This window comes from Peromyscus eremicus, chromosome 1, assembly GCF_949786415.1.
Source record: "Peromyscus eremicus chromosome 1, PerEre_H2_v1, whole genome shotgun sequence".
Lineage (NCBI taxonomy): Eukaryota > Metazoa > Chordata > Mammalia > Rodentia > Cricetidae > Peromyscus > Peromyscus eremicus.
The window spans coordinates 60,669,855-60,697,697 of NC_081416.1; the positions used below are offsets into that span (position 1 = coordinate 60,669,855).

At 48.0% G+C, this 27,843-nt stretch overlaps 1 protein-coding gene across 1 annotated transcript in view; it reads left to right on the forward strand.

The window, feature by feature from the left end:
* Positions 1-322: 322 nt before the first annotated feature.
* The window catches only part of Mob2 (MOB kinase activator 2), a 61,981-nt gene continuing 34,460 nt past the window's right edge, over positions 323-27,843 (forward strand). The window contains exon 1 of the mRNA XM_059264326.1: positions 323-407. Within this exon, the coding sequence (XP_059120309.1) occupies positions 391-407 (17 nt within the window). The 5' untranslated portion in view covers positions 323-390. The remainder of the gene's footprint in view (positions 408-27,843) is intronic.

Sequence of the window (27,843 nt, forward strand, 5' to 3'; positions counted from 1 at the left end):
GGATTCTGGCACTCTGGGGGTAAGGGTCACTCCTGGGGTCCGGGCACTCCAGGGTATGCAACACCGGGGTCGGGTGTGCTCCAGGGTCCAGTGCACTGTGATGTTACAGGCACTTCGTCTGGGGCACTCCGGAGTTCCGGGCAGTCTGGGTTTCCGGGGAGCTCTGAAGTTACACGCACTGGGGATGCGGAAGCTCCGGAGTTTCACAGTTCTGCAGGGTCCTGGAACTCCAGAACAGGTACTCCAGGGCGGGGCCGCAGGGGCCGCTGGGACTACGCGTCCCAGCAAGCCGTGCGCGCGTCACTTCCGGCAGCGGGCGGGAGCCATCGAGTGTTTACTTCCGGCCGCCGGCGGGGCTGAGGCCGAGCGAGGCGCGGGCCCCGCGCAGCCATGGACTGGCTCATGGGGTGAGTAGCAGCTGCCGGCACAGCGCGGCGCTGTGCGGGGCAGCGGCGAACGTAGCGAGCGCGGGGCGGCGGGCGGCTGGCTCCAGGAGGGGCGGGGGCTCGAGAGGACGGCCAGCTGCTGCGGGGCGCCGGGAGGCCGGGCCGGCGGGCGGGAGGGCGGCCGGCAGGAGCGAGGCCCGGTCCCCAAGGCGCTGTCCCGAGAGGCCGCGGCCCCTGCCGCGGGGTGACGGGCTGCGAGTCTGGCGCTGGGCACCGTCAGCCGTCCGTCTTCGCTGGGCCTGCGAAAGTTCTTCCGCCCAAATGACTTTCTTCCAAATTACTTTTGAGGAGAGTGAGAGGCGGGCGCTCCTGGTCGCGCGCGCTCTCCTAGCTTCTCGGTCCCTGATTCTGTCTGTGGTGGTGCCTGCGGCCCTGCTGCGGGGTTCAACGTAACCATGCTGGGTCACTGAGATGCCGCCTTTGGTTTCGGCAGTGCGAGGTCTGCGCGGGACCCTGGAGTTAGAACCGGGGAAAGGCGGAGGGCAGCATAAGTAGTGGTACTTTCAGGATGACTGAGGTGGTGGAGACGGGTTTTGACCTCCCAGTGCGTGCAACCTAAGGAGAGGGCGGACCAAGAGGACAGGCAGCCCCAGAGGTAATCAGAAGGCCAAGAGAGGCCGCGAGCTACATTGTGCCACTTAGGGTAATAGTGTGGGTGACACAGGGGACCAGGCGTAGGCCCATCTGGTTTCTCCAAGAGGCAGCACTGTCACTGGCTCTCCTCAACTTACTAGCTGTGTGTTCCTCTCTAGACTTGCTTTAAAGCATTATCTGTTAGGATGGACGCTGTGGAATGTGCAGTACAGGTATATGGAAGGGTAAACTGAGATAAGGGCCAGCACATGTTTGGCATGCAGTAAGCATGGTAGGGGATATGTTCTGGTCATTTTCAAGGTCTTTGAAGCCCAGGGGTTTTAAATGCAGGACACACTGCTGTATCCGACCTATTCCCAATCACTCTCCCTTTGTGCATTTGTGGAGAGGGCCAGCATTGGAGGTAACTTGGCCTATCTGCAAATATGGTTTCACTGCAAGAAAACTGGATCTGTCAGCTGGGTCACTGAGGAAGCTGCCCACTGTTATATGTGTTATTTTTACAGGCCCATGCCCATGAGTAGCAGGTACTTTTTGCCTGCAGACTGACCAGAAGCCAGTCTTTAAACTGACTGAGGACTGTGTTTTGTGGACTGAATCATCATTGCACATATGCAGACATTAACTCATCAGCCTTTGGAGGCACTGGTTCTTGGGACTCCTTGGTGACAAGGAGCTCTATGGAAAAGGACAGCTGAACCCTCATCTGTTACCCTAGGATGGGGTCAGTCCAGGCTCTAGAATATAGCTGGGAGCTGCTTCTGCTTTTGGGGCCTTTAGGAAAGGAAGGAATCTCAGCCTCACTGTAAAAATAGAGTTGTGGTTGCAAAGGGCAGTGGAGATTTTTTTAAAGAGGGATCTAGCTGCAGGGTAATTATCTTTGTGTCCATGTTCTTAAGTGTCACAGATTGCATACTGGATATTGGCAGTCATAAGTTTTATATAATTCCTGTCTATCCCCCACCCCCACCAACACCGCCCTGGTCAGTTCCTCCTTGGTGTCTTTGGAAGATAAAGGCACAGTGCCCTAGTATTCCTCATCCCTCTTTCATAGTATTGCTATAAAAGTAGGAAGACATGAAAGTTTCAGAGTGAGCCTCAGAGATCCCCCACCTCTCCACACACATACAGATCTCATCCACTTTGTTTTCTGATCCGTGGGTGGCAAGGTGGTCAGTAGAGAGTGAAGTCATTTTTTTCCTTTCGAATGCCCATTGTTTGCTCAGGGCTGGAGCTTTATCTGCAGTTAACCCTTGAACTAGTTTGAACTAGTTTTTCGTTTGGAAGAATTGGAGAAACGTATCATCTTTTACTGTGTCTTGGTCATTTTCTTAATTCAGACCATTGTCAATGAGGAGTTTAGAATACAGTGCTTGTGTTTTGAGAAAGGTTGTTTGCTTCCTTGCTTGCTTTAAAGTAAAGGTTTTGTTGAACAGCTTCATGTTGGATGGACCAAGTATGGGTATGAGAGTAGTGTTCTTTTCCAGCAATTGTTCGAGCCTGGAGAGTGGTCTACAGAAATGCAAGTGGAAAACCGCATCTTCCTCTTAGCTGGATGAAGATCAAACTGGGACTTCAAGCATCTCACAGCCTTATCTTCTGCATTCAGCTGCTCAGGAGGAAGGGAGGCCCTGCAGGGAAACATGCTTGGGATAGCCAGAGCAGAATTTGGCACGTTGGAACTTGGTAGTGGACCTGCTGGGACTTTTCTGGAGAATGTTGTAGGTGTGGCTCTTACCCGCCTCTTGTGCTGTAGGTTTCCTCTGCTTGGAGAAGCTTTGAGCTTCTTCTTAAGCAGTGTATATAGTCAGACTGCCTTCAGTCCTTACTAGAAAGGATTCAACTTTTGTGTAGTGAATTTTTGTTCTGTTGTGGACAACCAAGAACAGGGTAACACCCAAGGGGAAGCTGCTTAGGATTTGGAGGAGGGAACCTCAACATGCTGTGTGATACTTTAGGAAACTCTTGAGTCTTTCTTGTCAGGGGCAGGCATTTAAGCAGAAGGTCTGAGTGCAGTTTGGATTTTATCTAGCAGAAAGCAGTCCAGAAGCTCCTGAGCTCCAGGGAGTCAGAACACACTTTCTCCTCTTCCCACTGATGATAATGAATTGACCCTCCTGCCTAGCAACCCTTACTGAACCTCTTCTCTCTCCAGTAGTCCCTCTCCAGCCTGCCACTGTGGCTCCCTTTCTGGTTGTTCCTGACTCAGAGCTACAGGTGCCTTCCCAGCCATGCTCTCCTGTTATTGTTCGGGCCTTGAGGCTCTTAGATCTCTCTGGTGCAGGCAGAAGGAGATGAGACCTGATGTTGGCCATTCATACAGTGTACATTGGAAGGTCTGTTCTTGCTCAGCTAACAGGTAAAAACTAAATGGCTTCAGGGCTTTCCAGCCTCTCTGGAACAGTCTTCAGCAGACTTGTACTCTGAGCCATTGTGTGTAGGTGTCTGCAAGGTTGGCATGGGGTAAAAGGCTTTATCTCCTGGGAGAGTGTTTCTGGTGACTGACATCTGACTGGGCTTGCCAGAGTCTGTAGGTTTTGTCTGAACGGCCTCCTGTGGTATTGGTTTACATACCACCAAGTTTGCTTGTTTTAAGTGTATGATTAGGTAATTTTTAGTAAAATTATAGACTTTTGTTACTAAGACCATGATTTAATTTAGTTTAAAATGTGTGTGAGAGTGTGTGTGTGTGTGTGTGTGTGTGTTGCTAGGGGTGGAACCCACAGCCCACAGCCTCAGCATCTTGGGCCATGCCACCCTCAACCCAATATGGAACATTACCATTATTCTTGGAATAGCCTTCTAGTTGCTGCAGGTCTCCACCCCTACAAGAGGCAGCATCATTTCACTCTATCCAGTGTAATGTGTAAATGGAGTCATGAGATCTGTTCTGTGATGGGTTCAGTGATGGTGTCAGCCGTTGTGTCCATTTGTTGCTCTACCAGGCATTGTGAGGAAACTTGAATGTTCTGTTTCTCCCTTTACCTGTGGGTAGAGGTGGTTGTGGAAAGTTTGCAGTCATGACTGATGATGCTGTAACCCAGTCTTTTAGGACAGTGAATTGTACTCTTTCCCCAGCCAAGGATTCTGAGCCCACTTGTGCTGAGAGTAAGGCTTCCAATGGCTCCAAGGTCAGTGTTTTGAACGCTAAGGCTGGCAGAGGAGAACAGGACAAGCACAATGGAAGTATCAACGATCTGAGTGAGTGAGCGAGCGAGCGTGGGATGTGAAGTAGAGTATAGGGATCTTCCTAAAGAATTTTGGCACAGTAAGTGGAGAGGGTACCTGAAAGAGGCCTAGAGGCATAATGAAGATGCTGTCTCTAATAGCCAGGCTCTCCAGTGGATGGCTCCACTGGAAGATGTGATTCTAGGAACACCCTCAGGAATAGCCTCTTTCCATAAGGGGCTGCCCAGGTAGTCATCTGGGTTGGGTTTGCAGAGGTGTCTGCTTGGGTCTCTTGTGTCCCCATTCTCTTTAAAAAAATTTTTAAAAAAAGCAGTGATCATAAGTGCTGTGTACTTCAGGACACTCTGAACACTTCATTTCTCTCGTTTGCTTAGAGTATCCCTTAGAAGCTCATGCACGAGCATCCTAAAGCTGGCCAGCAGTGAGCAGGATGAGGCCAGTGTTGTGTTAAAGAAGAGCTCTCTGTTGACTGGGAACAGTTGGATGGCACGGCTGTGATTCCCTATAAAGGTGTGTCTGAGGCCAGTGCTTACTCTCCTTAGTGGGTCCTCAGTCCAGCTGTTGTTTGGTGCTGCCATACTCTGTACCTGCCCAGCAAAGCATCTTCTCAGGCTACCTCCAGACCTTGCTATCATTGTTGCCTGTGGGATTACAGTTGAGAGTGTACTTACTTGCAAGACTTCCTCTCAGGAGGAGCTGTGGTCTGCCATGGTCATCTAGTATAGCATGTATTTGAAGGCCAACTCAGTGGGGAACACCCATATCAGTGGTCCTGGTAGCCCAGCATTTCCTGTATCTTTCTTGCAGTGGCCATGGAAACAGAAACACTCAAACCCCACTTCCTGTGTTTGTGTAGACATGCTGTACAGCCCTGAGGGAAGCTTAGCCTGTTGGCAGGGTGGGCAAACTCAGATCCTAGTGGCTATCATTTGCCTTCCAATGCTCTACTGGGTAACTGAAAGAGTGCTGGGTGAGGTCATTGGTCATTTCCTGCTAGGGATTTCTGTGCACCCTGTCTATTATGGGCTAGTCTGGCAGAAGAAGGTGCGAGCTGCTTCTCCGTGCCTTGCCAGAAGTTCCTCCCATTCTGTGCCTACCTCCTGTTTGTTTTTCTTTCTGCACAGGATTTCTCAGCTGGGACACACCCGCTGGTATTCACTGCAGCTTCATGGGATGGTGCCTGGGAACACGGAAGTAGAAACAATTGAAATAAAAACAAAAGGTTAAAGAGAGGAGGAAGGGCAATTCAGGCCACATGTGGCCCCTGACCCCTCCACTTGGCATTGTCAGTGTCTGTGCCGTGCATGGACCATGACCACACCTACTGGTTTTCTTCTCTTTGAAGGTTCCCTTTGCCAGCGCTGGTACATGATCATCTGGGCTGCAGTTTTCATCCAGTTACTCCCACAATCCTTAGTGGGCACATCCCTGGCAGGGTCATGGGGCTGTGTATAGCTAAGTTCATGTGGTTATGTGGTGTTCTACCTTGGGCCCTTGATTTTGGTTGAAGTATTTCATTGTTTTGGTGTGTCAGGAAGGCATGAATACTCACTTTTGTGTATGAGCTTGTACCCCATAGGTCATGGATCGTGGGCAGGTAGAAACAGCAGGGAAGATCTGGTCTTCTCAGGGTCAGGCACTTTTCAGTGCCTTTTCAGTGGCACTCCTTTTCTTCCCTCCTTGAGCTAGCAGAAGGGACACAGTCTCAGCAGCCCTCGACAGGTTTGGACTGAAGTGTCCCTCCTGAAGGTTCCAGCCTTCACCTTATGGGGCTGTGTCCCCAGTCTTTGAAAAGGCCTGACAGTGCCAAGTGGCCCCAAGGAAGTGATGTCTGAGCCTGAGGCTGGCCTTGGGAGCAAGCCCAGGAATGTAAAATTAGTTTAGGCATTGTGTGACATACAGTTTGGCTTGTCTGCATGGGACCTTGCTGTGTGAAGTCCTGGCCGTGTCCCCAGGCCTGTCTCAGGGTTCTCTGCAGAGCTTCTGTAGGCCAGTGGGAGCTGCTGTGCCACCCAGCATATTTGCCTTTCTGCTCTTTAGCCATTTCTTTTGGTGCCATATGTGACAAGGCAGTTTGTGTGGGCTCTGGTGTTGTGAGCTAGAGAGTATGAGCCAGAGACTATAGTGGAATCAAGGAGCTGCCAAAGCTGAGTGCTGTATGACTAGAGACAAGTGGCCTGCTACTTAAGGGGGGTAATAAGGAAACTGGGATGTGGTGGATGTAGGGCAGAAGAGTAATTTTAGTAGCGATCCTGGGGTTTGAGAAGGTGTCATGAAGGTGACTGGACTCAAGGAGGGCTGACAAGATGGACAGCTGCACAAAAGGGCTGCCTGTGCTGTTCTCCTAGGTCACCGTAGACTTGTTCAGTATTCTACAGTCAAACACAGTCTTTAACATTTATTACTTTTATTCTTTTGTTTATTTCGATGAGTGGATTGCCCCAAATTTAGCTAGTGGGAGGACTTTTGAATTAGCTCTTTTTTTTGAGACAGGGTTTCTCTGTGTAGCTTTGCGCCGCTCCTGGAACTCACTTGGTAGCCCAGGCTGGCCTCGAACTCACAGAGATCCGCCTGGCTCTGCCTCCCGAGTGCTGGGATTAAAGGTGTGCACCACCACCGCCTGGCTTGAATTAGCTCTTTTATCCCTTGAGTAGGAAAAGGGAATTAGGAGAAGTGGCTGGAGGATGAGGGCTCTGAACGAAATTCTAGGGCAGCAGTTCTCAACTTGTGGGGCACGACCCCTTTGGAGGTAGAACAACCCTTTCACAGGGATCGAATATCAGATATCCTGCATATCAGGTATCTACATTACAGTTTATAACAGTAGCAAAATTACAGTTATGAAGTAGCAATGAAAATAATTTTATGGTTGGGGCTCACCACAACATTAGAGGAACTGTATTAAAGGATCACAGCATTAGGAAGGTTGAGACCCACTGCTGTAGGGGATAATAGCAAAGCTATTTTGTCTCATGATTTGGCAACTGTCTTTTTAGATTGTGGGTTGAAACAAGTACATACATCAGTGCCACAGGAAACAAGTTAGCTTTTCCCTCCACCTCTCCTTTTGGTTTTTAGAGTCAAGGTCTTGCTTCAACCAGCCTCAGCATGTGAGTAGTGGAATTGTAAGTGTCTGAGAGCATGCCTGGCTTTTGATGAGAAAAAAAAGCTAGTATGAAATATAATAAATAACAAAAACCCCTATAATGTTTCATCAGAGATACTAGGAACTTACAGTTCTGTACAGGTAATATCCTGAGGGTAGTGGTCCCGGGGCTACCTCAAGTACCAATCTGCTCAAATGCTCAAGTCTCTTTTGTTAGTAATATATTTATATGGAACATGGCCACCCTCCTGAGTACTGCAGATCATTTCTATATTTTCTTCTAACACATGACAGGTCCAACTGCTGTGTAAATAGTTGCAAGTTTGTATTATTTAGGAAATAATGACAGTCTGTCACCTGCTCAGTGCAGACACTATCTTTTGTTGGTTGGTTGGTTGGTTGGTTGATTTGAAACAGGGTCTTATGTAGCCTGGGCTGGCCTATAGTGTGCTACCACCTCCTGAGTGCTAAGATTATAGGTATGTATCACCACACATGGTTTATGCCCTGTGGGGGATGAACCCAGAGCTTCATGCAGCTAGGTAAGTGCTGTACCAAACCAAGTCACATCCCCAATACCATATACATGAGTGGGAGAGACCTGCCAGCCACTGCCATGACAAGCAAGATGTAAGGTACCAGTAAGCCATGATCCATGTGGCAACTTATAGATTAATAGAAATGGGTTAATTCAAGATAGAAAAAGTAGATAACAAGAAGCCTGTCACGGCCATACAGTTTATAAGTAATAAAAGCATCTGAGTGATTATTTTATACGTGGGTTGTGGGACTGTGGGGCTTGGTGGGACCTGGAGAGAAGCTCTTCAGCTACAATTTTTAAAAAGATTTATTTTTATTATTCTTCCCCCCCAAACCCCTCCCCTCCGAGACAGAGTTTCTCTGTATAGTTTTGGTGCCTGTCCTGGATCTCACTCTGTAGACCAGGCTGGCCTTGAACTCACAGAGATCCGCCTGGCTCTGCCTCCTGAGTGCTGTGATTAAAGGCACGCACCACTACTGCCTGGCTATTTTTATTGTTCTTAATGGTGTGTGTGTGTGTGTGTGTGTGTGTGTGTGTAGCTATGTGTACATGAGTGCAGGTGCCCAAAGAGGCTAGAGGAATTAAATCTCCCCAAATCTAGAGTTATAGGAGGTTGTGAGGTATTTGTTGTGGGTGCTGGGAATTAAACTCAGGTCCTCTGCAAAAGCAGTATGTGTTCTTGACTGCTGAGCTATCTTTCCAGCCTCTTCCAGATAGAATTAAAATGTTTTTTTTTCCCCCTTGTTTGGGGGACTCATGGATCCTTCAGATCACTGTATTGTTTCATGGTTATGATTTATACTTTGCTTGTACATGAGGAGCATTATGGATTGGCCTTGGCTTTCTTTGTGCTTCACCAGAACCATCAGCAAAGAAAGTCCTCTCCAGAACCCTCCTGTCTTCTTTCCATGATGCTCTTGGCCACATCTCTTTGAAGCAGTGTCTGTTCTCAGCAGAGACCCCAGCTGTCTACCCATTGTACTCACTGTTTCTGCTGTGACAGGGACACTCAGTGAGGCTAAGTGTATGTCTTATGGCAGCTCCAGGGACAACTGCTTGCCTGACTCTGCATCTCTGACTGTGATTATGGCTCAGCAGCCCCAGATGCTGCTTGTTGGTTCTGAACCTTGTACCAGACAAGGTGTTTTCACCTCAGCTGCCCTAGTTCTTCCGGGTCACCTGTGCTGCCTCCATGAGTGGCTAGTCTGCGAGGCTTGAGAGGGCCTTGCTTTCTTGAGTGTCTTGGTGCTGGCTGTCTGCCAGAGCATGTTTCCCCAATGTAGCCTCTCTTACATGAGGTTTCCTCCTGGGCCTAGAGCAGCATTCTCAAACTCTTTGCTCCTAGGACCCCTTTAGACTCTAAGTCTTAACCGCATTTGTGTTGTAGCTATCAGTATTTGCCATTTTAGACATTAAACAGAAATATCTTTAACCATTTAAAAAGGATAAAGACTAAACATAATTTAACGTAAATAACATTTTTAAATTGAAAAAGAGCTGTTTTCTAAAGTGGAAAAGCTGGCAAGAACAGCCTTGCTTTTTGCCACCCCTGGAGCTGGGTCCCAGAGTGGCTTTGTGTTTGTTCTGCTTGGATTTGGTCTTTACCAAGCTTATGCAGGCAGAGCTGTATTGAACACTAATGGGATGAAGGTGTGAGAGGCAAGTTATATTCATGGGACAGAGAGGGATTTTTGGTTAACTTCTGAGCCTGGATGCTACCCTGGGCTCTGTAGCTCTGGGGCTCGCCTGCCCGGGGGAGCTTCTCAACACAGGGACATGGCTGGAAGGGGAGAACAGTGTTCTTGTCAGCTTCTGTTGATCAGAATTACAGCTGCCGGGATAAGGGAGGTGGACTGGGAGGAGAAGCTGGTCTTTGGGTGAAGTGAGATTATTGTTGGTCGTGTTAGCCCTTGGTTCTTATCCCTAACAGGAGATTCAAAAGGCACTAAGGATCACCAAGGTGCCACCTCTTTCTTTGGCAGGTGGGTGGAGTTTTGTGGCAGGGTAGCTTCAAGTTGACTTCCAGGCAGGGTGAGATAGACTTCCTAGATTTCCTGATACCTAATCTCATCACTAAGTAACTAGTACCTTCTGGTCTGTGCCTGCAGTTGTTGTCTGTACGGTTATTTCTGCTGTAAACAATGGAGAGCCTCTGAGGCCTGACACCTAAGCTCCTTACTACTGGAGATAAAAGGGACAGACTCTCATACTTCCTTAGCAGTGTGGCTGGGCTCTTTCCTTGGCCCACTATCCCTTCTGTATCTTCTTGCTGTGACCTTGTGAACTGTCCTTGTATGCCATCATAGGATGTGATGGACCTTAGTATTCAAGGCCCAGTGTTCTTGGTAGCTTAGCAAGGGGAATCATAGACACAGCCATGATGACCAGAGAATAGGAATCTGCTCTGTCTCTAGCCTGCCTGTCCCTGGGCTTTGTTTTTTATCAAAATAATTGTTTCTTAGTGGAAGGTTTAACAATTTTTAAATTATTATTTCTTCATTTATGTATGTGGGCATTTTCCCTGGTTGTATGTGTACTACATGCATGCCTGGTGCTGTGGAGGCCAGAAGAGGGAATCAAATCCCCTGGAACTGGAGTTACTTAAACAGTTGTGAGCCACCAGGGGGCTGGGAATCAAGCCTGGGTCCTCTGGGAAAGTAGCCAGCACTCTTAGTCACTGAGCCATCCTCCAGTCTCTTTAAAAAGATCATCCTTTATGTGTAGAGCAGTCTCCTGCCAATGCCCCTCTGCCTTTGGGACTTGGTAGCCTTAACATGATGATCTGCTCTGGTCTTTTGGTGGGAAGACATCCTATATGGAATCTACCCTTCATTCTGTTATCCTGCTGGGGTCATTGCTTCCAGGTGTCTTCCTTTGGGATCTTGCTGCTTCCCTCAACTTGGCCACTCAGCCCAATGCAGATAGATTCCTTTTCTTCGGCTTGCTTGGTCCACTCAGCATGGCTTCCTCCAGGTACCTGGCTGGGCTCTCTAAGGCCCCAGACCCCTTTCTTGTCCCTGTCTGGGCAGGGTGTGGCCACTTGCCTTTCCTGCCCCTTATTTCCTCCCTCTTTTCTTCCTCTCTCTGCTTTTCCTCAAGGTTCCTGTGATTGCAGTAGCAGCACAAGGCAGTGAGGCCATGAGTAGCTGCTGTGCCCATTGCTCCCCTGTTCACACTCTTCTAAAAGGAGATGCCTCATATTATGATGGGATTACATGCCAGATGGAGGTGCCACTGGAACCACAGAGACCTGCTCAGGATTAAGCCCACTTCAGGGACTCCTTCTCTTACGCATTTTTCATGAGCCTGCCTTCAGGAAATAGTTGCCCTTCATTGTGAGGTTGTTTCTCAGTATCTGGAGGTAGTGAAGAGAGATAGTTACCACCTTCTTTCTTTATACCTGCCTTTATACTTGGACCTCTGTCTTCCTAACCACTGTTGTGAGGGCAGTGAACTGATAAGCCTGACTGAAGCGCTACATCTTGCTCCTTGTTCTTATTCTAGAACAGTGGTTCTCACAGGGGTCACTTAAGACCACCAGAAAACACAGATATTTACATTATGATTCATAACAGCAGAATTACATCTATGAAGCACAACAAAAATAATTTTGTGATATGGGGTCACCACAGCATGATGAACTGTATTAAAGGATTGCAGCATTAGGAAGATTGAGAACCACTGCTCTAGAATGAGAAGTGAGCACAGCCCTACTGCTGTAGAAGGCAATAACATGCTGTATGTAGCATGAAGCAGCAGCCAGACCCTCTGTGTCTGCAGAAAGAGTAGAGGCTGGACAGACACTGTATTAGACTTGATGGGTGGGGCCATTACCTTCACCTGGTGCTTTGACTCTGTCAAGCAGGTGTATGGTAGGAACAAGGTATCTGAGGAAGGCTTAGTGGGTGGAGGCTTTGCTTCAGTCTGTGTAGCTTGAGGGCTTTCTGCGTTGAGTAGCCCCTGTCCCAAATGGAAATACTGAAGCACCTATTAGAACCACTTACAGCATCAGTTGAGTTTTGGCTTCTGAACTTGACTATCTCTCTAAGTGCCCTTAGGTTGTTCTTCAGATACTTCAGAAGCTGGGAGTCAAGGAGAGTCAGCAGAGAATGACCCATCCAGGAGGTAGGAGGAACCTATGATTACCATACAGTCCCAGATAGTCAAGAATCAGAAGCTTCTAAAGCAAGTAGACTGTTCTTCACAGAGTACTGTCTCCCCTCTGTGTCATCTTGAGGTGCTGAGGGAGTCAGGTGAGAGAGCATTCCCATTTCTAGGGCTAGTGCCTCAAGAGTATGCAGGGCTCACTCATATCAGCAAGGGTACTGCCAACCAGTGCCTGTCAGTGGGTGAGATGGGCATGTAGTCTGAAGCCACCATCCAGCCTGAGTGCTATACAGGTATATGGGGTCTATTTCTGATCTGATTTAGTACCTACTCTGCGTGGGGCCTGGCATGGCAAATTTGTGACTTGAAGTAGAGATCATCCGACTTCCATATGGCTCTACTCAAGTGTCATCTCCCCGGGGCTTTAAAAAGGTCAGGAATACCCCTAGAGATAGGTGCAGGGATTGCCCGTTTAGCAAGAGTTCCTGAGCCCCCATCCTTGGTCTGGATACTTAGCACCTCCTCTGGATCCACCTACTGGCTGTGCTGCCTGGCACCTAGTAATTGGCAGAGTGGTGCTGCTGAAGGAGGGAAGAACCTGTGACAGCCAAGGCAGGCAGTTGGCTCTTGTGGGACAGTATGCCTCCACTTAGTGACTGTATCTAGCCAGGTTTCTTTGGGAGTTGCTCACCCTGCCTATGGGCCTGTACATGATAGGCTTTGCTGTCTTACTGTGTTCTCTGCAACAGCAGACCCCACAGGAGCTTACCAATGAGTAGGATCTGTATGAGGGTTCAGTGGCCTCACAGGGAGGGGAGGGTGGGGTGCATAAGAGACTGTATCATTGAGCTGGACCTGTTATAGCAGGGTAGAGGACACCACAGATGGCCAGCAGCCAGACACTCCCTGTGTTCTGGTGTTACCTGAGTGGGTGGGCGGCTGAGATGGGAGGGGTCAAACTATAATCGTGGGTCTTATCTCTAGCATGTGGTCTCTCTCTGACCTGCATTTCTTCTGTAAAATGAGAGTGAATCATTATCTTTGCCTTACTGAGGGTAGAAAGAAGTCAGTCCTTGCAGTGGCACCCCACACAGTGTCTAGCACCTGGGAAGCCAGCAGGGGAAGTTAGGTTGCCATTTTGCCACGTTGCATTGTTGCTGTTTAAGACAAAGAACAAAGGGTACAGGAAGGGCACTGGGTCCTGCTTATGTGTTGACACAGAGGGAGAAGAATCTGAGCCAGAAATCTGGAGGGCACTGCCAGTCCTGGGTGGAAATGGGGTCACGTCTGGCCATTTGGAAATGTGGGATTGAGGCACACGTGTCCTTGGAAATGTGAGTTTCTCTGTCCTGATGAGCTGTTCTCTAGTGGTCCATGGTGCTGCCATGGGGTTTTGGCGGGGCTGGACCTGGTGAGTGTTCACAATGGGGGCAGCATTGATTTCTCTGCCCACCTCTGAAGAGTAGAGACTTGCTGGTGGTCGTGTCACTCCCGGAAACTGGGTACATAGGCATGTTTAGAGCCCTCAGTTGGATTCACAGTCTGTCTCCCCAGAGCTTGTGGAATTCTGATGGGTGTGCTTTGAAACCTTGTATAGGTGTCATGGGAGAGGGAGCAGCATCTTTGCTCTTGTGAAAATTGGTATTATGTGTCTATTGTAGAAAGATGAAGCAGAGCAAAAAAATCAGAAACCAAAAGCTAATGATCCCACCACTTAGGTGGTTCAAGCTGCCACACTCTGTCCTGTTTCCTGTGCTGGCTATTTAGATGTTTCCAGACCAGGTGGTGCCACACTGCTGTACCTGATGCTTCCATGGGTTCTTGAGTGGCTGCTACCATATTCCACAGCAATTTTCCCATGCTTCTCCCACCTTTCCTGCTAGCAATAAGCAAAACAGTGTCATTTCATAGCATTGGTACCAGTGGTTTTCTTTTTGTGATCATCTGCTTTGCCTTTGCCTACTTTACCTTGATTGGTTCTGTCTTCATTTGATGGGCATTGAGTTCTCTGTATGGACAAGGTTCTGAATATTAGGAGTTATCCATGAGTAGGTTCCTAGAGACAAGTCAAGGCAGGAACCATGGGGTGGAATAGGGCCAAAGAATCCCTGCCACTCAGAGCTGCCATGAAACAGAGGATCTATACCAGAGGCAGAGATGCCTGGGGCCAGGAAGTGGTGACTGGAGGGATTAACGATAACAGGGATAGTCATGACACACCTGGCATCTGCTGGGCCCTGTGTCTGCCTTTTCCTTCGTTGACCCTTGAGGGGTGCTCTTGCTTTTGTTGTACCTTACCTTCTTTACAGCCTGTTCCCCTCCCCCTAGTTGTTGAAAGTGTGTACTGTTTAGTTCCTCAGTCAGGAATTCAAGGCCTATTTGCTCTTAACACAACACTGCCCTTATGTGTTGAGTGCTGAGGCTGCAGGGAGTTTTGAGAAAGTGCTGGCTGGGTACGGGATATTATGGAAGGCCTACAACAATTTCTCATTGTCTTTCAAGAGAACACTTCCCAACTGATATGACCAGGTGAGTGTAGTGGGCCCTGGATACATCTAGGAAGCTCAGTGGACTGTGGTAGTAGGGCTCTGAGCCATTCTGAATGACACCAAGGTTGATTCTAACCAATGGCTCCAACTCCCTGACTTCTGTCATCTGTTTTGGCCACTGACATTTACTCCTATCCCAGGGGCAGGATTTTCTCTTCCCAGTCCTTTGTCCCTGTCCTCCTCTTAGCTGTTGGAGATGATACTGGAATGGTAGAAGGGACAAGAGACCTTCAGGGCCTGGATGGCACACAAACACCCTCCCATTTGTCTGTGCTTATGGGGTACAGATGGGTATACAGCCTGGGTATTCCCTCAGTGGTCAGAAGTATTTACTTCTTGCCATAGATTGTTAGGCATTTATCACCCAGTGATTTTCCTTCTATGCGCTGGGTAAACAGCGTGGTGGCCAGTGTCACAGGGCCTTCTTCTGAACTGAGGCTGCTTTCTGGCTGCCTCTCTGTACCTGACTGAGGACTCATACCAGCAGTGGCTCTGTCTCATAAAGGTAGCATCTCTCCCTCTGTGACAGCAGTACTGGTTGTGATCCCCTTTCCTATGCCATCCTTGTCTTGGTAAAATGTCTTCTGCATGCTTGTTTTGTCTTTTCTCTGGACTCACTTCCTTTATCTCTTCCACACTCAGGCAGAGCCTGTGCTGTTGCTGCTATGCAGGGAGTGGTGTTAGTTGAGTCCCTTTGTCTGCCTGCCTGCCCTTCATGGTAGGCATCAGGGCTGCATTGAGTTATAGGCAGGAGACTTGTCTGCTTTTATGCCTTGGAAATGCAGGAACATTTATTGCAACATCTCCTTATCCAAAATGGGAGGCCAGGGCCCTCTCCAGAAGTGACACTGTCAACAGGAGGGTCACAAAATCTTTTTTTCCAGTACATTCTGCTGTGTCTGTGAAAATGTCTTCTATCTTGGTTGAAGTGGTGCTTGGCACCCTTAGTTCTGCTACAGGTTCAGGCATGGGTTCTCTGTATGGTAGGGTGTTAGTTCTGAGTATTAGGATTTAGTCATAAGCTGATTCTTAAGAGACAGATAAATGCCAAGGTAGATACTGTGGGTAGGTTAGGCCGAGGGCATCTGTCTCTACCACTCACAGCAGCAAGGAGAGTCATGGGGAAGTCAGTGAAGTCTGGCTGTGCCATGTGATTGTCATGAACTTCCAGGGCTACCATATTTGATGGTTGACTAAATGCTATGGTCATTGGTCCATGAGTGTTTACACTTGACTTTTTCCTTATGGGATGGTCTGTACATCATAAGGAGTAGGTTTGAGAGCAGTCTGCTTGCTGGATCACCTTCTGTTTTACTGGACACTCTGGTCTTAAGTATTTAAGTACCATTCCTAGGAATGTAGTAGGGCATTGGGTTTCCTAGCCAAATGTTCCCTGTCCCTCTAGATGGCTATGTGGGAAACCCCAATGGCACAGGTTCTGCTGCCATCTGGGTGCTCACCAGGAGCCTTTGGAGCTCACATTTCTGCTCAAACAGGATTTGGAACGACTATTCTGGGCCTGGAGCCCCCAGCAGAAGGACTAGGTAGGAAGCCTGTTCTGTCTATGCCCATGATATACAGTACAGTAAAAGTGCAGTCTGGCAATACTAGGTGGGACCTACAGCTGCCTTCTCCCAATAGGCTCCTTCCTGTCCTAGGTGTTCTGTGGGTTGAGTGGATCAGCTGTGTGCACTGGTGCTCAGTGTTACAGGCAGACAGTGGTTCAGCCCTTGCCTGGGGCATGTGTTGAAGTGATGCAAAAGCAGAGCAGTGGCAGAGTAGGGCAGGGCAGCGCTACTGGTGCCTTCCACTTATGTCTGCCTCTTTTTTTTTTACAAATAGTACTACACATTGAGGCAGGCCTGGCCAGTCTAGGAACACAGGTTCTGCCTTGTCTGTCCCATGGAGAGGCTACAATTGCTTGTCACTCAGGAACTGTGATGTTAGGCTGTTGGGATGGGTCTGGGTCTCTCTCACTATACCTGCTATGTAGGTCCTTAGCTGCTAGATGGTGATTGTCTCTGCTCCAGTAGAGGTCCTGGTTGTAGAGGCAGGTGTGATGATGGCCTCAGTAGCTATTGTTTCCACAATGGCTTGGAAAGAGGGGCAGTATTGGGGGCTCTTTGTCAGCCCTGGGGGTGATGGTGGAGGTGTTGTGCAGGCTGGCCGTGCCCACAGATACAGTGAGGTGGGGTGTTGGATCACTCCAGTGATGCTGTTGCCCTGCTCTACCTCAGAAAGATGAATGTCTCTTGAACCTTTCTGTACACCTCAGCTTAGTGATTCCTAAGTCAGCCTGCCTTGACCACAGACCAACTGCTGCATTTTAGCTAATAGTCCAAAGGTGAGATTAGGTGACACCTACAGCTGTCCCAGGTCTCTGTTAATGGTCTCTGCTGTCTCTGTATCATCTAACTCATGGACCAAAAAGGGAAAGGACCAAACCCCTTGTTCCTGCACTTGTGAAGCTGCTGTCTCTGCCAGATGTGGCTGACAGGGACATTAATGTGGATATAGTTTTGTCTCACCTTGTCCTTAAAAATTTTTTCTTACTAATGAATTAACTTATGTGTTTGGGTATGTTACCCGCATATTTGTCTGTGCACCATGTGTATGCCTGGTACCTAGGGAGGTCAGAAGAGGACAACAGATCTTCTGGACGTAGAATAACAGGTGATTATGAGCTGCCATTTAGGCAGTCCTGGGCCAACTCCTTTAAGATTGGGACTCTAGATGTGGGAAGGTCCTTTGGTTTGTATAGTGCCCTGTCTGCCCTGGGCTGGGTCCAAGCCACAGACCCAGTCTAGAAACCTATAAGGCCCACTGTTTCCTGGGATGACCCACTCTGTGGCTCCAGGCTATCACAGACACCTGGAGTAGAGAGGACCTATGTCCTGGTCTTTGATTCAGGAAGCCACTAGAGGGAACTGAACACACCTCCTTCCTGCTTAAAAGACTTTTGATAAATCCCTTTGCCTCCTTCACCCTCATCTTGTATGTCCCAATCACACTACAGCCTGGCTGGCAGGACACCTGGTTTATGCTTATGTGTGTCCTCAGCCTTTTGTCTCATGAGTGAAGACCCTGTGTGGACTTTTCTGGCTCCCAGTTGCTTTACCTCTAGTTCTTCTGTGCCAGGAGCCTCAGGTCCTAGACAAGAGGGGGCACCTCAGTTGAAATTTGGCCCAACTTTGTCCTTCCTCTTTTCTGGGTCCTGCACCTCTGGGAAAGGTGCAGAGTTGCCCTGGTGGTGGACTGCTGAAAGATGTTGGAGAGCTAAGCACTCCATCTGCTCAGTGATGTAGGGGTGGACATCACTGCTGAGGTGGGACCCTGTCTGGCAGCTCAGTTAGATCTTCTTCAAAGTTAGTAATGAATTGACAGCTTGTTGGCCACACTCCTTCATGCACTCAGGAGCATGGACTCAAATGGACCAGGTCTCAGCAAGCCTCAGTGGCCTGAGATCATGCAGAGTGGGTTCCAACCAAATTATTAACCTAAAACTTGACAGAGGAAATTATTTACATAGGAAACCAAGTGCACTTCCTATAGTGACCAAGGATCAGTGATGGGAAGTAGGAAATGTCTTTAGCCAGAACATAACATGAACAGTACATGCCCAGACTTGCAGAGTGATTTTCTTATTAAATTACCCTTCTTCTTAGGCCCTGTTACTTTTCGAGTTGTGTACTTCTCTATCTTTTTTTGCGGCCATCTGGCCATGCACCCTGAACCTACAAAAGCCATTTTAGTAAACAGCATGTCTACCTCCCTGTGGCTTCTGGGATAGGAGAGCACACTCAGGCATTATTGTCTCCTGGAAACTGGAATAGACATTTTAAAAACCTGTGGGTGAGTTGGGTGTAGTGGCATACACCTTTGATTCTAGCACTTGGGAGGCAGAGGCAGAGAGATCTTTGTGTGTTTGAGGCCAACCTGGTTTACATAAAAAGTCTGGGGACAGCTACATAGAGAGATTCAGATTATATTTAGGGATATATATGTATATGCATGTAATAATAAAGAAGAAAGAGACCATAACTTGAAAGAGAGTAAGGAGTGGTATATGAGCAGGCTTGGAGGGAGGAAGGAAAAGGGAAATGGATTTAATTATATTATAATCTCAAAAACAAAAGAAAATTATTAACAAATTAACAAAAGTAAAACAACAACCATTTGCAGCCCCCAGATGTTAGTGTTGGTTAGTTTCCCTGGCATTTATGCAAATGTCCTAGAATCTCTCTGTTCCTGGACTTTCTGACCAGTCTCTCTACCTACAGTAGGCCTTCCATGCCTTTCTGATGACACTCTACTTGTGGGCCTCCCTCAGTCCTGCAGTCTTGAAAGCTACAGTCCATGTGTGATGTTCTTTCAGCCTGTTCTAGATGTCAGTCTGTGGTCTCCCGGCTTTAGTAGTGATGTTGAGGAGTTAGCTGTCAAGGAAACTGGTGTGTATACATATATACATATATATACATGTGCACATGTGAACAACCCTTTCTTCCCTAAACTTGAGAGTGACTTTATTTGCCCAACGTGGAATTGAATGTGTTGTTCTGGTATGTAAATGTCTGAGGGCCATGACACTGAAAGACCTAACTAAGGGATCAGACTTTCTTTCCTTGTTCAGTACAACCCCCACTCAGACTAAAATGGCTCTGAATTTGATCTGAAGTCACTTTGAAGGCTCACAAATGAGGGTAGGGTATGGTGTTAGAGTAGGGCGATAGCCTCAGTGTGTCTGTTCTTGTGGTTGAAGAATGACAACGGGGGTGGGGTGGGGGGAGAAGAGAGCACTCACACACAGGGGTCCTTAAGAATGGAAGGAGCCAGAGGGAACTCTGCTCTCAGTCCTACGGGCTGTTACCTCAGGGCATATCCATTGTAGTGGCTAGGGGCAAAGCTGCTCCCTGAAAGCTGCACTAACGTTGAAGTATGTTCACACACTAGTATGTGAGACCTTAGAGGCCAGTTTCTGCTCTGGTGACAGGAAAAGAGAACAGAACAGAAGGGAGAAAAAAGATGGGATGTGCAAGATGCTTGGATAGTAACCCTGGGCCACCTTTGCTGCTCTTGTGAATCATGGCAGTCCTTGCATCGTTGATGGTTAAACCAAGTGTGAGGCTAATGGTTCTGAAATCCATTTCTAGACACTGTCCTAGTTGAGATTCCTTTTCCAGCACAACTTTATCATGAAGTTCTGGTTCGTTCTGTCTGTCTGTCAGTCAATCTATCATCTATCCGAGACAGGATTGGATAGGCCTGGCTGTCCTGGAACTCTCTACTACGTAGGTTGGCCTCAAACTGACAGATTTACCTGCTTCCGCCTATGATTCAAAGTATGTACATCACTGAACCTGACCTGAAGTTTGATTTCAGTGAGACCTTTCTTGTTTGTTTTTCTTTGAAACAGCATCTAATGTAGTCTAGACTGGCCTTCAAACTTGGTATGTATTTGAGGCTGGCCTTGAGCCTCTGATCCTCCTGCCTCCACCTCCTGAGTGCTATGGTTATAGGCGTAAGCCATCACATACGGCCTAGTATAGCTTTTTGTTTGTTTTTTGAGACAAAGTGGTCTTCTGGTCCTCCTATCTTTGCTTCCCTAGTGCTGAGATTACAGGTGTAAGCCACCTCATTTGGCCTTATATAACATATATTTATTTATTTATTATTTTGAGATAGAATCACCCAATTGTGCCTCTCCCTCCTCATTGCTGGTATTATAGGAGTGTGCATCATGCCCAAATGTTACATAGCTTTTATAAAATCTGCTGTGACATATTTGCACTCCGAGAGCCCACACTGATCTTGCTGGTGTTCCTCAGCCTGGCACAACCCAGAATACTTTCCGGTTTCCAGAATACTCACTCATGTTTGGTAGCAGCTTACCCTCTGATTTGTGTCCTGTGTCTCTGGCTAATGCCACAATCTGTCTTTACTATTATTCTGTTGGCATGGCCAGAGACTGTCCAGAAATGATGCAGGTCTACATTCCTTTGCTTGCTTGTATCCACTGTGTGCTCAGATTCTCTCTCCAGCACTGGAGCCTATACTTGTAATATTTCTTCCTGTGGGCTTCACATGCCAGCCTCCCCCTGGAAACTGGATGAAACAATTAATTCTTGGGTTCTTTGTACCATGGTCTCATGGTGCTGGCCTGGGGAAGACACATATCAATGCTTCCTCTGTTGCCATTGCCCAGCTTTGGCTGGCACTCTAGAGAGGCAAAAGGGCCCTACCCATACATGTAGCTTGTTCAAGGTGTCTGATAAGACAGAGCCTCACCATCTGTCTTAGAGGGCTCCTCAGGTATTCAGGTGAGCCATGCCAGCCTCTGGTAACTAGACTCTGAATATGCAATTCATGGCTACCTTCTTCATAAATCCTTATGAATGAGAGTTAAGGGGCTTCTTGAATGGTTTGGAAAGACACCAACTCACTGCAGAGGTTGAATATAAATGGGCCCCAGGGCATCAAAACTACCAGGTTGTAAGAGACTCTGCCACCTGTGGTGGGTATGGTGTACAAAGACTTTGTCCTATCTGTAATCCATGGGTAGCTTAGGGCCCTGGTTCTTCCTTGCTAGCACTGCACATTGCTGCAGTTCATTGTGCACTGCCTGGTGTGCAAACTCTTAACGTTGGGGCAGAGCAGAAAGTCAGGCCACTACTTTGACCACCTCCTCTTCCCTCATTCTGAAGGTCCCTGTCCACATGGGTGACAGGATAATCTATGGCAAGTTTTTGCAGTGGCTGGGACTGAAAGACAGCTCCATTGGGAATATAACCAACTTAACTCCCAGGTCAGAGTTGGACTCGGGTTCTCATTCACTTTGTGTCTGGTCTGGTCTGTGTTCAGAGAGCAAGCAGGTGCATCTTTTACCTTCTCTGTCTTCACCTTTCTGTCTAGATCCTGTGGGCCACAGGATCTAGGTGCTATGGTCTGATCTTTGTGAGTAGGGGTCAGCTCAGGAGGAACCTGAGGCGGATCCTGGATCTACTCATGTCTTAATTCTTTCTCCTTCCCTGGTTAGGGTTGCCCACCTGAACTGTTCTGTCATACCTCCTCAACCCTAGACACTGACTTCTGCCTTCACTCACCCACTGCCCTGAACCATTAGAACTCCATCAGGGCAAGTATGTGCATAGACTAGAGCTTGTGAGAAAACAAAAGGGAATTCGCTGTGTGAGTGCTAGGCAGATGTGGACCTGTTAAGTGTGTTAGATCCCCTGCAGGAAGCTCCTCCCCTAGGAGGCATTAGGAGAGCTAGGGAGGTATCTGGGAGCTCTTCAGAAATGAGAGCCTGTAAGTCTTAGGCCAATTGCCTGCATAGGATGGAGAGCCTTCAGGAGTTCAAATCATATTTTACCCTAGGCCCTTGCATGCCTGCCATGGGACTACCTCTGGGTCCTTGGTTGCCACCTTTTTCTAGTGGGAGCTCTAGTGACTTCAACTGTGTGTGTATGGGTGTGGGAATACATTAATGCGAGAAAGTGCTGCTTCTAGATTTGTCATCCTCTGCATACACCCATGGTAAGTGTTTCCACAGCTGTTGTTCAGGAAGTGTGGTGGGTGTGACTGGCTACATTAAGTTGTGTCCTGAGGTTGGTGGGGGTGGAGGGCTCAGAAGGGTCTTTTCTCCTGTGGAAGCTACTTGTGAGGAAGGAAGTGGCTGTGGTCTCATTACAAGGCTAGCTCCGAGGGCAGAACCAGGCAGGGCCTTCAGGTCTGTAATGAGCTAATTGTGCTGGCAGAAGAGTCACTAAATGGGTGTCCTGGGTTCAGGAGAGCTGGGTCAAGGTGTATGGTACATTGGAAAGGTGAGCCTGAGAGAGTTTTGGACCTGCCCTCTTTTTTCCCTTCTCCTCTCCTCCCTTGATACAGTGCCACCCTTTCTAGTCATGTCCAGATCATATCTCTGTGGGAGTCTAATGAAGCCCAAGAAGCTGAAGGGCACAGCCCTTAATGTGGAATGTTGCCCAGGCCACAGAATCAGAGAATGGTGTTGATGGCATCAGCTTGTAGCCAATTCCTGCTCTCTTGTCTGTAGCTCTCCCTTCCTGTCCAAGCATTTGATGAGCTTTATTTCTATATGTGGTGCTGGGAAGCAAACGCAGGGCCTCACAAGGTGAGCAGGTACTTTACTACTGAACTATGTATTCTCCCAACACTGCCCAAACATATCGAAGTCTTAGTGTTCTCTTGTAAGTATTTCGGTGTACATCTCTGAAAGATGAAGAGTGGTTTTGTTTTTGTTTTAAGATAGGATCTCAATTTGTCACCCAGCTTGGCTTTTAACTCCTAATCCTCCTGCCTTTGCCTGCTTTAAGTGGTGGAATTGCAGATGTGTGCCACCATTCTAGTCACGGAATCTTCTCTCAGTGTTCACATTTTCAAAGACTCACCCATATATCTGTCCTGTTTCTTTCTCTCTTCCAGCTTTTCACTCCCTTTTCTTTCCCTTTACACATCCCTCCCTCTCATGTTCACTCTCTTCTTGCCTCCCTCTTATGTGAGACCCAGATAAATCCCATGGGTGGCTCTGTTGGTGTTGCCAGGTGCCATTGAAGCTGTAGGAGCAGCTTCTTTGTACTTTTCTGTTGAGGAAACTGGTTTTGCTGTATGACTGCCTCTGTGCTGTGCCTTTCACAGTATTTCTCTTTGCTTGGGCTAACTGTCCATAGGCATCTTGGCAAAGGACCAGACTCCTTTACCAGTGTAGGTGCTTCTTCAGTTATGGTGGTGCTGTCAGCCACTGGTCATTGGCAGGATGCATGAAGTCTTTGGATGCTCCTGGATACCACAGAATATTTCCCTTGTCTGCTTTTCTCACTAGGTAGATATCTATGAAGAAGTGTCTCTTGTGGCTCCCTGGCACCCCCAAGAAAGTCAAGGCACATGTTGTCTTTTCTCTCAGTTTTCCAGCTCTCCGAGTGAAGGTGCTGACCTAGTTGCCTTTCAGAAGTGCAAGTTTAAGATTCATATATCTGTAAGCCATTCTTTTTTTTTGGGGGGGGCGGGGGTTTGAGATAGGATTTCTCTGTAGCTTCGGAGCCTGTCCTGGAACTTACTCTGTAGACCAGGCTGGCCTTGAACTCACAGAGATAGATCCTCCTGGCTCTGCCTTCTGAGTGCTGGGATTAAAGGTGTGCGCCACCACTGCCTGGCTATAAGCCATTCTTGGGTTGAATGAAGGTCTGTCACCTGGTATGGCTCTCACTATGCTTATGAACACCTTATTCCATCTTGAGCCAGTCTCCTGCTCAGCTTCAGTGCCTACTGGAGCCCTCATGTATGTGTCCCCTGGCCCTGCCCTGGCTCCCTGTCTGCAGTTTGCAAAGTGATCCCAGCATGTTTCTTAAGCCTTGCCTCAGTGCTGCAGGGTGTAGGTAATGCATGTAGTAGATAGACATCAAGGCTCATAACTTAACCCTTCTGAAAATGGAAGCCTGAAACAGGGAAACTTGGGAGGTACAAGGAGGAAAATAAGCTAGATATAGTTTTACAAGACAAGTGAAAGCCACATGCAAAGGACTACAGATACCTTGGCAGACACTAAAACAACAGCCTTCCTGGGTTCAGCATGACCAGATAAGTGTTTTTGAAAGACCACTCTGATGCTGCAGGGAGGGTTCTACCTCCTAAGTGTGGCTTGTTGGGGTTGTGATCACCTTCCACACACCTGCTGTGGAGGCAGCCTCTCATTGTTCACTGTGGCATGAGATACCTAGGCAGGGAGATGTCAGTTGGGCAGTGAGCATAGGAAATAGGTCTAGCCGTGCTATAAGGCAAGAGTAAGATGAGCAAGGGTGAGGTAGAGAAGGAGCACAGAGAAGTGGGACACAGAAGGCCTGCATGATCAGGAGTAGGGTGCAGAGACGGAAGATGAGAGCCAGCAGGTGATCATAGTGCTTCATAGGTGTGTATCTCTGCAAGCAGAACTAGCCACTGGTACAGAGGTGGCTTGTTGGGTTAGGCTTGCCTTGGGGATAGGACAGGGATGGTCCTGTCAATGTAGCTAGTGCTTGGCATCATCTGTTTGGCAGCTGGAAGATTCCTTTTCATGTGACTGTTCAGAGGTAGCTGCCCAGACAAGTTACCTCAGCTAGGGTTCTGTTAGATTTGAAACGCTACCTCAATCTGTCCAGAAACTCTTCAAGTACTGATGGCCTTTCCATTTCCAGGTCCAGGTCCAGCCAAGGGTGTCCAGGGATGTTGCCAGATTTCTAGAAAAATGCTGAACTCTGCTCTCTTGAACACACCTGAGCCATTGTTCTCACTTCACAAGTGGGAAGGTGAATCACAGAGGTTGATGAGCACAGGAAGTCTGCTTTTCCAAAGCCCACCTAGCCTGCATGGAGGGCTTCTGAAGAACATTCAGGCAGTGTCCAAGAAATGACTAACCCAACCTTATTTTTTCCTCAGGACCCTGCAACCACTGTATATCAATGCCTGTGGTCTCTAATTCTCTGAAGGCCTTAAAGGATTGTAGGCTTTGAACCTGCTGGCTCAGACCAGGGTGGCCCATGTGGAACCCACCAAAGCTGGTTGAGAAGGACTGGCTATTTATCCACATGTCAGCATGTCCCATCCCTATGTGTGTCACCCCACTCCACACTAGGGTGTCGTTGCAAGCAGACTAGTCTGGGCCTTGTTTCCACTAGAGGGCACTCTTGACCACTTAGGACCCCACAGTGATCCTGTTCACAGTACAAAAAACAGTTACTCTGTGGCCTAACTATGGGAACGTGACTTTTCTATGTGGTTGGCGGCCTCTCCTGAGTTGCTGTGGGGTTAATGAGAGAAGGCTGGAGGAAACTCTGCCTAGTGAGAACATATCCAAAACAGATGTGGAGCTGGCATCGGGGTCAGCGCCCAGCAGCCTACACCCTTAGGTGTGTCTGTACACATATGCACATGTGACCCAGGAGCCAGGCCCCAAGACCTGTGCCTTGTCCCTGCAGTGGTGAGAGAGACTCAGTGCTCACCTGTGCCAGCTTAGGATGACACTAGTATTTTCATCTCTGACAATTGAGTGAGTGAAAGAGATTATTCCAATTGGATCATTTTGGCCTTGTTTATTTTGATCCACCATCCTCATTGCTTGTATTTTGTTTGGTTCCAGGCTGCCTGTGACCACTCCTACATCTCAAGAGCAGTCAGGATAGTCATAGAAAATATGTCCATTCTATTTATGTCTGGTTCGTTCCTGAGTTTGGGGCTCTGTTATGCAGGCACAATCCTCTTGGCTCATCATGGGAATGGCATTTAGTTTTTTTGTTTTTTTTTTTCTGAAGGGAGCACCCAGAGGAAAGGCTTATAGTTTACTACATCATCGACCCTATTTAGATAGCAACCCTGCTTAAAGATTATGGTCAGCTATTATCCCCTTTCACAGAGTGCCTGGTGGCTCTGCACCAGAGGGAGAGGGGCTTCTGAATCACAAACCCACTTGAAAGTGGTTGCAGGATTTTGTGTGTGACGGGTGTGAGATGGGTACACAGTAGTGGCCTGTGGTGGGTTTGTGTGCCTCATCTCCAGTGCCCTGGCTTGCTGCATCCTCTCCTTTGTCTATCAGAGAGACAATGATTGGCAGCCCTGCCCAGGGGATAGAGAACACACTTGGGTGTCAGAGCTGTACTCTTGGTCCTTGGTACTGGGGCAAATCTCTATGCAAACAGTATGTCAGGGTTTTGATTTTGTTTTCTTAGTTTCTTTCTTTTTTTTCTTTTGGTGCTGGGGTGGGAACCCACGGCCTTGTGCAAGCGAGGAAAGTACCCTACTACTGAGCTACTACAACTACATCAGTTTTGGAGCCTTAAGCCAGGACTGTTATGTGGTCCATTAACTTGGACAAGGTGGAGTCCCTGACCTTCAGGGTCACAATAGCACTTATTATGGGATAGACCTGGAGCAAAGCCTCTGCTTTAGGCCTGGTTGCTGACTGGGAAGTGGGGCAGATGTGGAGCCAACCCATCTGCCCTGGGCATCTTCATAACAGGTACTGGATGCACTAGAGTCTACCTGAGTGGGGATGGATGCCCCTGATAGCCCAGACCTACCACATGGCACAGCCTCATCACCAGCTTCTATACATGTGAAAAAGCAGACTTGTAGCCCTCATGAGGGGAAGGGCTCTCTTGCTCTTTCTGGTGTATCATTCTGTAATCAATGCTTTATTCAGTCTCATTTGTAAGTTATTCTGAGTTTGAATGTTTGTGATAAATTGCTAAAATTCAGACTTTCTGGTCCATGGGTCTTCATGTTGTGCATGCTGAAGCATTTTGTGTGGTAACCTCTGGGCAGGGAATGCCTGGCTTGCTGTAATGGAAGATAGTGATAGCCATTGTCTTTAGTTGTTTCTTCTTTTCTTTTGTTTGTTGGCCTTTTGCTTGCCCCATCCTACTTGTATCTATTTTCTTCCTTGCTTTTTATTACTGTTTTTGGGTGGGGTAGACATCTCTTTGGTGTTGATTTGCAAACACTTGAACCTGTAAAATTGTCCCCCTGCTGCTTGGGCCCTTCTCTAGGATGCAGGTGACAACCTACAGATCAGGCAGGTTAAGGAGGACAGCGGTTTTGGGTAACCTTGGGAAGATTCATAGAGATCTGCAGGAGGGAAGTGAGAGCCTTCTGGGCAGAGGGTATGGCAAATGCTGGGGTTTGAAGAAGGTCTGTGTAGGCTAGCACATGTATGTCATGGTAGGTCTTAGAGGCCCTTGGGAGTCTGAGTAGCCAGAGCAAGACAGGCACTGCTCTAGTTTAAGTGCTAGTACTATGCATACTTCTGCTTATTTTCTGCCATTTTTGCCCTTCTACTTTCTGCTATGGATGTCATAGCATGGAGACCCTCACCAAATGCTAGCTTCTTGGACTCAGGAATGGGGAGCTGAATGAGCCTATTATAAATTTCCTACCCAGGTATTAGTGTGTTACATCAGTAGGAAAAGGATCAAGATTGGCTTTGGAGACATGGATCCAAGAGTGACTTGAGCAAGCTTGGCTTTGAGAAGGCTTTCTCTGGCCGAGGGCCAAGGCTGAGCCAGGGTCAGTGAGGTGGTGACTGGTAAACTGCCCTGTCCTGACTGGCTGGTGAGGTGGCTGGCAGTGTTATCAAGCCCGTCCACAGGTGTTGTATGCTAAGAATCTCCTCTGGAAGCCACAGCCTCTCAGTTGCTGCCTCCTTGAAAAATGTGAAGGATAGTCCCTAGCACCTGCTCTGCTGTTCCCCTCATTTTCAGAACACAGGCAACTCCCACATCTAATGCCTCCTCTCCATATTTAAAGACAAAAATATTTCTAATTAGAGAG